At 37.0% G+C, this 11,998-nt stretch overlaps 1 protein-coding gene across 1 annotated transcript in view; it reads right to left on the bottom strand.

The window, feature by feature from the left end:
- Nucleotides 1–3,458: 3,458 nt before the first annotated feature.
- Nucleotides 3,459–11,998, bottom strand: part of LOC149536978 (cysteine-rich receptor-like protein kinase 2) — a 35,364-nt gene continuing 26,824 nt past the window's right edge. The window contains exons 4-9 of the mRNA XM_089806391.1: nucleotides 10,879–11,075; nucleotides 10,727–10,806; nucleotides 10,469–10,536; nucleotides 10,274–10,382; nucleotides 10,024–10,076; nucleotides 3,459–3,694 (exon numbers count right to left, since the gene is read on the bottom strand). Coding sequence (XP_089662517.1) covers nucleotides 3,459–3,694; nucleotides 10,024–10,076; nucleotides 10,274–10,382; nucleotides 10,469–10,536; nucleotides 10,727–10,806; nucleotides 10,879–11,075 — 743 coding nt within the window. The remainder of the gene's footprint in view (nucleotides 3,695–10,023; nucleotides 10,077–10,273; nucleotides 10,383–10,468; nucleotides 10,537–10,726; nucleotides 10,807–10,878; nucleotides 11,076–11,998) is intronic.

Here is an 11,998-nt window from a genome sequence, read left to right as displayed (position 1 = left end):
ACCAAAACATGAAAAAACTTGTACATTTGTAACATATCTTGGTCCATCAGCTTGTACATCCTCTTTAGCTTAGTACCATTGTATCTATCCAGCATTCGTGTCAGTTCGTCCTTGGTCAACATCTTGCACACATCACACACTTTGGTTAGATATTCCAATGCATCCTTTAGCTAGATTTCCTATCACCAAAGTGTTATCTTTCTTAGTTCAGCTTGCCAGATGCATCAATCATCCAAATCCACCAGCTTAGGTGCTCTCCGATAGGTCCTTGCAGGATATAGCTTTCCTCATGTCTGATCTTGGTTCGTTAGTACCTCGTCCTACCCATCTCGTTGGCAAATGGTTCTCTTTTGGATTTTCACTTTCTTTTGATTTGGGATCTTCCCTTTTGGGTCTTGAAGTATCTTTTCCAAGCAATCTCCTTGTTCCCTCCTCAAGGTTGCCACGATCTTCCATATCATGGTATGCTGCGAATGGGGCAATTAGAGCGTAAGGTCTTGATCAGGTCTTTCATTTGTTTTTCTTTTCTGCTTGTGGGTTCTCCAATGTCGTTTCCACGCTGCTTCCTCTAGGATTCATGTGTGATGATGGGGAAATCCTTGCATGTTTGTTTTGAGTCAGTCCGTCAGTCCTCTGGATAGTTGGTGAAAAGGCCTTGATGTTCTTGGTAACCTTGGCAATTAACCAACAGTCCTATAGAAAATCTAGTGCTCAACTACATGGTGGTACTTCTCTTTGAAGTATCCCCCCACTCAAAAAGTTTCAATGGATTCCCTTCATCTCCATTATCCCCCATCCATATCCAGCATCCGTCTCTCCTACCCTAGCTTATGCATCAGTATCTCTTTGAATCACTCCTCACCTTTAGCTTTAGGGATCCACAATCCTAGTCTTAGGGATCCACCAATCCAAATCAATCCACCAAGCCTCATGTTTCGAGATCCACAATCCTAGTCCTAGGGATCTCTGAAACCCATCTTCCGCCAATCTGCCCCTTTGAAATCCTGTTGCATCAACTTTTTTTAATCCCCTCATCCATCTCCCTCTCCTGGATTCCTTTTTATAACGCTCTGCTCCTTCATCCTCCACCTTCCCTAAGGTCTTAAGCTTGCTTCCTCTTGTGCATCTAATTCTCCTTTATCATTCTCCCATAGTGAGAGTTTGAGCTAATTCAGCCCCTTCTCTTTTCCAATCTGAGTCTCCTTGCTCATCTCGGATTCTTGTACTTTTCAAGAAGCCATCGAGCCTCGGTTTCTCTCCTCGCTACCTTCTTGAGGGGGCATCTCACAGTCCATTCTCTCCTCTTCTACTCTAGCCTTGGGCATCTTATTTTCTTATCTTTGATGCCATGCCACTTGCAGCATCACATCAAAGAGGGGCAAAATGTAGACACCTAAAAACCTTTAGAAAATAAAGTATTTTTATTTTCTGAAAAAGTCTTGATGACATCATTATTTATTAATTAATTAATTAATTAATTTTCATGCCATTAAATCCCTTTATCTTAATTAAAAATATTTAATTAAGGAATCCCTCCCAAAAATGTTTAAATCTTATTTAAACATTATTTCCTTATTTATTAATTATTTAATTAATAAATTGACCAAAAATCCTAAAATAAATAAAAAAATTATTTTTTGCCCAAAACTTGGCCAATTTCCTTATGACCAATAACCTCTTCCAAAATCTTCTAATCCTTCTTTAATTTCAATTAAAGGCTAATCTCATCATTTCCTACCCCTAATCCCAACTCAAAATATTTAATTAAGATTAAATATTAATCCTCATGTTTATTAAAAAAGTTTTAATAAATATCTCCTCAACCCAAACCCTTGAAATAAATAAAACTTTATTTATTTCCTAAAAATCTAATTTATCCTCATCCTAAGAAGTTCTAGACTCTTCTAGAAAGTCTTCATCCTCATCCTAGGAGATTCTAGACTATTCCAGAAAGTCTTTATCCTCATCCAAAATCTAAATTCTTCTAGAAGATGTCTTTAAACCTAATCCTAATCCCCTCCTAGCCTTGTCACATTCCCTAAACATGGGTTAAAACTTACTAACCCAAGCCAAAGTTAACAAATATCTCCTCCTTCACCCACCCTCATTAAATGCCATCCACTTGCCTATCCCTAAGCTAATCCTAAACCATCATAATCCATCCTCTAATCATTTGCACAAGCCTAAACAAGCTTAAAACTTTCTTAATCAAGTCCAAGTCAAAATTGCTCTCATCACCCTCAAAATATCTCAACCATAAAATTTTATGAAGTCCACTAGGTCATAAATGACTCTTACAAGCCCTTTTATTGCTCTTACAAGTCATTATGAGGGTCTTTATGAAGATTTTATCCCTTGAGCCTCCTTTGTTGACTCATCCTTCCCCTTTCCTCCATCCTCTCACCATGTGACATGTGTCACTCCTTGATTGGCTATAAGGAAGCACAATCCATGTGCTCTCCTCTCATGCAATCTGAGCCCTCCATGAGCTTTTTCTCATCCTTGCATCTTAGCCCTCAATCCCTCAAGCCTCTTGCCTATAAATTGGATCCTTCCCCTTTGCAGAATAACACAATCGATGAAGTAAAGTTATAATGCTATTTTGAGAGTCAAATCCATACTAAAGCCATCTATCCACACCAAAAATCCACAATCATCCATTGAATCCTTTGGAAGCATATTGAGCATACATCCTATCTATTTAGACAAAGCCACTCAACAAGAGAGCTTCTCATTGAGAGAGTCCATTAATGACTCATATTCTCAATTGAGAGTTCATCTTAGTCTATCTTGAAGTTTATGAATTTTGTTTAGTTTGTAGAAGCTTTATTTAAATTTAGTTTCTATTAGCATACTAACATTGCTCATATACAGGGTCCATTATCAGTTTTGCCTGACACACAAAAATTTTGTGTTTAATATATTGATGAACCATGTATCTAAAAACAATTCCTATAGAATTGGCTAGTACTGGGTACCCATGTATCTTGATAGATGGTTTTTTTTTTATATGAACTCAATAATCAGTCTCATGCAAGTCAAGAAGGAGAAAGGAAATGAATTTAGTTTTATTTCTGTTTATTTTTCTATCTTTGCCTTCATTATCTTCATATAGGTTCCAACCCTACCATTATTATTTTAAGAAAAATGATTAAGATTTTTAGGGAGGGGAAAGAATGGATTAAAGGATTCAAAGTCTGTTATTAGAATTATGAAATACCCATTGAAGGAGATATAGCATATCCAGTGGTTGCTTCAAGTCAATTCTTTTTCTACCACTAAGAATTTCGAAAACCACAACACCAAAGCTGTAGATGTCAGCTTTCTCTATTAATTACCCATGGTGAGCGTATTCAGGAGCTTTGTATCCTCTGCAAAATCCCTAAAAATAATGGTGTTACTATCTATATTGAAATATTGATGATTAGAAAAGGCAAGAAGATAAATTACTATTTTTCTCACAGTGTTCCAGAAAATCTTGTGCTGACGTGAGTTTTATCATTTGGAAGAAGTCTGGCCAGCCCAAAATCTGCTAATTTTTCTTGGAAGTTTTTGTCAAGCAATATATTACTTGACTTAATGTCACGGTGGATGATATAGACATGGAATTCGTCGTGGAGATACACTAGACCACGAGTAGTGCCCACAATAATCTCGAACCTTTCCTTCCAACTCAAAAGTCTTTTATTTTTACCTGCATTCAAGGAAAATCACTACACTCTCGGTGTGAGAAATATTAAAACAAAAGATTAAATTCAAACTCACAACCCTAAAATTTACTCGGCACAAACTATTACTGAGTACCATAAAATTGCTCACCACTTAATAAACCGAGTGGTAGGAGTGTTTATCAAGTGAGCTCGGTAAATGAAGGACACACAACTCAGTAACCAAAATGATTACCGAGTGAACTCAGTAGAAGAATGATTATCGAGTGAACTCGATAAGCAAAGTGATTACCAAGTGAACTCAGTAGAAGAAGGCACCGAGTGTACTCGATAGCCACGGGAGAATGGAGATCAGTAGAAGAAGGCACCGAGTGTACTTAGTAGCCACTACAAAGAATGACTTCTACCAAAGACAATACCAAGTGCAGACTTATGACGTGAATATTTCCACCATTAAAACCAGAGACCCAAAGTTTCAAACTTTCAAATAAACTTTCCAAAATGCAACGAATAGAAGGACAATAATGGATTCAAGTATGCCTTCTTGCTTTCTATTCAACTCTGATTCAAACTATTACAAATCTGGGAGTCGACTTCAACCAGAAAACCCTAAAATAACCCTAAAACTTCAAGCTGATAAATCTTCAAACTTGTAGTTCTAAAGGCTGTATACAATAACGCCTAGAGCAATCACTACTTCAATAGGACGAATGAAAACAATAAACTATTCAACTTACAGAATGATTAGAGAAGAAACACGTACAACTATAGGCACGAAATGGACGTCCTCTGTCCTTGCAACAAACTGGATCTACTAATCACTTTCTCTGCTTTGCAACTTCTGAGCTCTTCAACTTCTTCTCCTTCTTCTTTTTCGAATGAATCTGATCATTCCTTTTGTTATACTTACAAAATGTTTTCCCCCTCATTTTTGAATTCAAAAAAATTTCACCTACCATGCAATAAATACATTTGATCATTCTGTAAGCCGTCAGGGAGGTAGGTGGGCATTTGCCTCCAGGGAGAAATGACCAACCACAGTAGATATTCCAACACTCCACCTTTATCCTGAGCCAAACAAACAAGCATCACTACTGATCCAAATCAACTATACCAAGACACTCTCTTAGGTGTACAAAAGTCCCAATGCTTAATGGCTTGGTAAAAATGTCTGCTAGCTGCTTCTCAGACTTACAAAATTCCATCTTGATATTCCCATTCTTCACCAACTCTCTGATGAAGTGATATCTGATCTCTATGTGTTTGCTTCTCCCATGGAAGACTGAATTCTTTGACAATGCATTAGATGAAATGTTGTCACAAAAAATTATGGTTCCATCTCCTTGCCTTTCATTTAAATCTATCAAGATCCTCCTTAGCCAAATAGCCTAACATGCTACTACATTTGCTGCTATGTATTTAGCCTCTGCTATAGATTGAGCAACAATAGGTTGCTTCTTGGATGCCCATGAAATTGCACCCGATCCCATATGAAACATGTATCTAGAAGTGCTCTTCCTATCATCTAAACTTCCAGCCCAATCACTATCTGTATACCCCACCAACTTAACATCATCATTTGCAGTATACAAGATTCCAAATCCCTTGGTACCTTTCACATAACTTAGGATCCTCTTTCCCGCTTGCCAATGGGAATCCCTTGATGTTTCCATAAATCTAGAAATTAGACTTACAGCATGCATTAGGTCTGGCCGAGTTGCAATCAAATACATCAAACTTCCAACCATACTCTTGTATAGTGTTGGATCCACTCTCTTGCTAGAGTCTTCCTTGCTCAACTTCAAACCTACCGCTGTTCGTGTGGGGGCTGCCTTACTATTATGCATTTTAAATCTCTCCAAGATCTTCCCTGCGTACTTTTCTTGAGAGATGAAGATACCATCATGCATTTGTTTTACTTCTATGCCTAGAAAGTATTTCAAGAGACCTAGGTCTGTCATTTCAAATTCACTTTTCATAACCTCTTTGAACTCACCAATTAGAGCCTTGTCATTTCAAAAAAAAATCAAATCATCTACATGCAAAACAACAATCAACACATTACCATTTGTTGCCTTGATGTAGAGAGTGGGCTCACCATTGCTTTTGCTAAAGCCATTGCTCATGAAATATGAGTCAATCCTACTATACCATGCCCATGGAGCTTGCTTAAGCCCATAAAGAGCTCTCTTCAATCTATATACTTTATTCCCTTCACCTACAACTTCATAACCAGGTGGTTGCTCCACATATACTGCTTCTTTCAATACACCATTTAGGAAGGTGAACTTCACATCCATTTAAAATACCTTCCACTTGTGCTGAGCTGCAATTGCTATGACAACGTGCACGGTTTCTATTCTAGCAACTGGAGCATAGGTCTCATCATAATCTCTGCCATACTGCTATTTGTAGCCCATAACTACCAGCCTTGGCTTATGTCTATCAATCTTACCTTTAGCATTGCATTTGGTCTTGTAGGCCCATTTCACTCTAATCAATTCCTTCTTGGGAGGCAAATTAGTTAGCTCCCATGTCTCATTTCTTTCTATAGCATCTATTTCCTCATCCATGCACTTACACCATTTCTTCTCCTTAATAGCTTCTTCAAAATATATTGGATCACTATGAAAAAATAATGCAAAATTAACACTCTCATCATAATCTTCATACCTTTCATCTTGTTATATCTCCCTAAGACTCTTGGTCTTTCTTGGTAGCAGGGAGGAGAGTGTGGGATTAGAATCTTTGCTGCTACTACTAGGCCCTAAATCATACCTAGAAGAGCTTGGTAATGACTGAGGCTGCTTGCCTTTTCTTCTATCTACTCCTTCTTGTTGTTCATTAGCATCCTCTTCACTTATAATTGGCACTTTACTTGAAGTACTTGGTGACTCATCAATTGAACCATACCAAGACTGATTTTCAAAAAATTCTACTTCTCTTGAAAGCATCATCTTTTTGTTCAATGGGTCATACAATCTGTATGCCTATGATTTTGGGTTGTACCCTGTGAAAATGCATTTCACACCTTTGCCATCAAATTTCTGCCTTTGCTCTTTAGCCACATGTGCATATGCAACACATCCAAACACCCTTAGGTGTTCAACTGTCCATCTTCTTCGTGCCCATGCTTCTATTGGAATTCTATCACAGACTACCTTTGTAGGATACTTACTAATTAGGTAAACTACTATTTCCACAACCTCTCCCCAAGATTCAGTTGGGAAACCTTTCTCTTTCATCATGCTTCTTTCCATTTCAACAATGGTCCTGTTCTTTCTTTCAGCCACTCCATTTTGCTGTGGTGTATAGCTAGATGTCAGCTCTTTCTTTATGCCATGTTTCTTGCAAAAATTTATAAAATAATTGGAGGTATATTCCCCTCCTCTATCTGATCTTAGAACTTTGATATAGTGTCCACATTCTCTTTCAGCCTAGGCTTTAAATTCTACAAATTTATCAAATGCTTCAGATTTGTTCTTTAAGAAATACACCCATGTCCTACGACTGAAATCATCAATAAATGTCATTAAATAAGTACTTCCCCCAATGAAAGTAAGTTGCATAGGACTGACTAGATCAGTATGCACTAACTCTAATGGATATCTAGCCCTCCTAGAATTTCTAGAATTAAAGGGAAGTCTATGTTGCTTACCCAAAATACAAGCCTCACACTTGTCACAAGAATTTCCTACATGTGGCAAACCTTCTACCATTATTTTATTTGGTAACAAATTTAAACCAGCATAGCCAAGATGACCATACCTGAGGTGTCGTAGCCGTGAGGGGTCTTCAATCGCATTCCTTAGAGCTGATTGTGTGGGAGGTACAACACTAACTTGAGATGAGAAATATGTCTCAATCTTCAGGGGAAACATTATGTTCTTGGTCATTTGAATTGCTGCAAGTAAATTCTTGCTCCCATCCTTTTCATGAATGACACACGTGTCATCCTCCATCAGCACTTTGTATCTATTTTGAATGAGCTGACCAATGATCATCAAATTGTGCTTCATACTAGGGGCGAAATACACATTTTGTATTTCCCTTTTCTCACCTTTCTTGGTGCTGACCATAATAGATCCTTTGCCCACAACTAGTAGGGTTCCATTGTTACCCATTTTAATTTCAGATTTGAAACTCTTGCCAATGAATGAAAATAAGGTTTCATTACCACTCATGTAGTTTCTACATCCACTGTCGAGGTACCAAACTTCAGGGCTTCCTTCTTCACCAATATTACACATGATGAAGGCAACAACATTGGGTCCACTTCTCATATTCACATCAGCCACATTTTCTTGTCCTAACTAATCATTCTACTTCTTCCAGCATTCATTTGCATAATGCCCATATTTATGAAAGTAGTAGCATTCTACATTACTCCTATTTGAGTTGTAGTTTTTCTTACCTCCTCTTGAGATATTTTGTGAGCTACTTGCTCCATCTGCTCTTCCTGATCTTTCTGCTACAGCATTCCTTTGTCCTCCATTACCTCGGCCTCTGTCTCTAGAGTTTCTACTTGAGCCATTTCTTCTTCTCCCCCTTCCTCTTGGATTTGACTAAGCCTTGAATGCTTGCTCTTGGGTAGAAGAATATGTGGATCTATTGATCCTATGCTCATGGGTTTGAAGTATACCCATCAACTCATCCATAGTCAAAATAGTGAGGTCTTTTGCCTCTTCTATGGTCATGACCAAATTGTCATATTTATGAGGTAAACTCCTCAATATCTTTTCCACTATCCTCTGCTCTTGATAGTCTTCTCCATTTGTCTTCAGGTGGTTAATCACATGGGAGGTCCTTGAACTGAAGTCTACAACTGATTCATTTTCCTTCATCTGAAGGTTCTCAAACTCCCTCCTTATATTCTGTAGCTTTACAGTGTGGACTTTATCAGTCCCCTTGAAGTTTGTCTCAAGGATATCCCAAGCTTCCTTTGCATAATTTTCTACTGCAATCTTTGGGAATATTGTCTCTATCATTGCTGCTTCAATCAAACTTAATGCCTTAGCATCCTTCTTCCTTGACTCCTTCAAATGAGTCTTTTGTACATTTTTTAGGGAAACATACTGAGTTGGATGAGTCACATCATTAAATCCATTTACCACAAACACCCACAAGTCATTAGCAACCATAATGGTTTTCATCTTCTTTGCAAATGTATCATAATTCTATCCATTAAATGATGGTGGTTGCTGCCATATCTTTCCTGCATCACCTGCTATGATAAATATCCCAGAAAATAAATGCCCTGACTCACTGTAGATGTGGGGCCTCAAAGCTCTGATATCATGTGAGAAATATTAAAACAAAAGATTAAATTCAAACTCACAACCCTAAAATTTACTCGACACAAACTATTACCGAGTACCCAAAAATTGCTCAACACTTAATAAATCGAGTGGCAGGAGAGTTTACCGAGTGAGCTCGGTAAATGAAGGACACACAACTCGGTAACCAAAGTGATTACCAAGTGAACTCGGTAGAAGAATGATTACTGAGTGAACTCGATAGGAAAAGTGATTACCAAGTGAACTCGGTAGAAGAAGGCACCAAGTGTACTTGGTAGCCACAGGAGAATGGAGCTCGGTAGAAGAAGGTACTGAGTGTACTCGCTAGCCACTATAGAGAATGACTTCTACCAAAGATAATACTGAGTGCAGACTTATGACGTGAATATTTCCACCATTAAAACTAGAGACCCAAAGCTTCAAACTTTCAAATAAACTTTCCAAAATGCAATGAATAGAAGAAGGAAAAAAATAGATTCAAGTATGCCTGCTTGCTTTCTATTCAACTCTGATTCAAACTATTACAAATCTGGGAGCATTCGGCTTCAACTAGAAAACCCTAAAATAACCCTAAAACTTCAAACTTGCAGTTCTAAAGGTTGTATACAATAATGCCTAGAGAAATCACTGCTTCAACAGGATGAATGAAAACAATAAACTATTCAACTTACAGAATGATCAGAGAAGAAACACGTGCAACTACAGGCACGAAATGAACTTCCTCTGTCCCTACAACAAACTAGATCTACTGATCACTTTCTCTGCTCTGCAACTTTTGAGCTCTTCAACTTCTTCTCCTTATTCTTTTTCGAATGAATCTGATCATTTCTTTTGTTATACTTGCAAAATGTTTTCCCCCTCATTTCTGAATTCAAAAAAATTTCACCTACCATGCAATAAATACATTTGATCATTCTGCAAGCCATTAGGGAAGTAGGTGGGCGTTTGGCTCCAAGGAAAAATGACCAATCACATTAAATATTCCAACACTTGGAACCCATCATATTTGGCGTAACAAATAAAAGAATAAAAAAGAGGAAAGGTAGGGAATAGCAAACCGAATAAGATTCTGTCACGGCTGCTATTGGGCATGTACTCGTAAATCAGGAGCCTTTCTATGATGAACATTATAAATGAGTTTCACTTTACTCTCGAATTTCAAAATTGCATAGGGAGATTGACCTAATGTCAGGTTCTTTACTGCCACAACTTTCCCGTTTATTAACGTGCCTTGGAAATCCCAAACCAACCAATTATTTTACAGTAGGACACAAATCTAATATGGGCAGAAAATAAATGATAATTTACCTTGAATGCTTCACCAAACCCTCCTCGTCAAAATTTTTAGTTGCCTTTTTAAGAACCTTGAAGTCAAAATCTTCTGGTCCATGGAGTTCCGTGGCTCCTTCAACATCTGCTGTTCAACACATTTTTATTTTGTGATATTAGTATTAGATAAGATCGAATCAACTCGCAAAAAATTTAGCATAAAACAATATTTACCTTTCCTCTGCTTTGACCGCATTATCTTCTTATTATCCCCACTGTTGAACTCGTCTCCTTCTTCTTCCCTGAAATTAAAAATGGAGAATTAAAAAAACATTGTAAATTATACTAAATGTCTGACAGAAATTCTAAACAAGAGCGATTCAGGTGATTTTATGAAATTTCATTTATGAAATCCAAACTTGCTTCTAAGGAAAGATGTCAGAAGCTTCAACAAAATTGGAAACTGTTCAATGAATATAAACAATCTCCAACCCATGGGTAAGAAATTCGTGAGCTTGACAGTTTGCTTGGGAAGAAGGGTTTGGTATCGTATCGCAAGTAGTAGCCGGCATCTGTAGCCCGTCCGTCGGATGTAGGAAAACGCTTATTTATATTTTTCTAAGCCATACTCAGGTGATTTTTACAAAAATCCTTCTGAAGGGAACGAATGCAGGCGGAAAGTCCATAGAAAGTGGTATTAGACGGCTCTTGTCTCTTCTGGACAAAAAAATAATCTTTTGTATCTGGAGTCCCAGTGCAGAGATCGCTTTGGTGGCATCACCGCAGACCGTAACATTGTTGTAGGGGGTTGTGCTGCATCCGAGCCTGGTCTTTGGGTTTTCTTTAATGGGAGATATTAGTAATATGGAGAATAAAATAATCAGCCTTGCACTATTCTCTAATTGCAAGAAGGCTCTGGATATTCTTATTGATATTGGAGAAATACTCACATGTGCCAAAGTTCTTGAATTTTTATGATGGCAAGAAAAATGGGAGCTTATTATGTAGACTGTGGTATTGCAGGCGAGTTATTTATTCTCACCAGCATTACAATATATTGTTTATTGTGATCGAAGTCAAAGAAAGACAACTAAGGCAATAAAGCAGCACATTCCCATTATTACACACAAATATTAGTTCCTTTCATTTTTTGGTATTTTAGAGATCAATTCAAACAGAAGATAAATCAAATCTATCTCCCACAAATGATGCCATCTTTTATTTTTTTCTAAATATTTTTGGATCAATACACATAGCAATTGAAAAAGTCTTGATTCCACAACCTATCTAACAAACAGAGAAAATTATTTTGAAACTTTTTCTATTTGGGCTACCATATTAAAGTATACAACGTTTACTAATGGATGGACTATCTAGAAGTTATACCATATTAGGTCATTTTAAAAATAGTTGAAGGTAAACGATATATGGCTATTTTAGAAAATAGTTTTTAATTTAAGTTTTTTTTCTTGACCACTCAGCATTCATTAGAGGTAAACTTAACCTACCAATATTGTATACTTGTCAATGATAAGACTTTGAATTATGATTAAAATAAGGATTAGACATTAGCTTCTATTTCAAATTAGTCATACAATTCATGTTACTAGAATATGTAATTAAAATGATCACAGAGTTCAAATCTAGCATTATTCTTGTAATTGAGATTATGATTAGATATTTGACAATGCTTCTAATATAATTATGATTAGAATTATTATTAGAATTGAGATTGCAATTAAATGATTTCAAATTATGAATTGA

Source organism: Cupressus sempervirens, chromosome 10 (assembly GCF_028749045.1).
Source record: "Cupressus sempervirens isolate cs-2001-9-10 chromosome 10, ASM2874904v1, whole genome shotgun sequence".
NCBI classification, from domain to species: Eukaryota; Viridiplantae; Streptophyta; class Pinopsida; order Cupressales; family Cupressaceae; genus Cupressus; species Cupressus sempervirens.
Note: the sequence above shows the minus strand (reverse complement) of the source record. Positions and strands in the feature narration are given on the sequence as shown.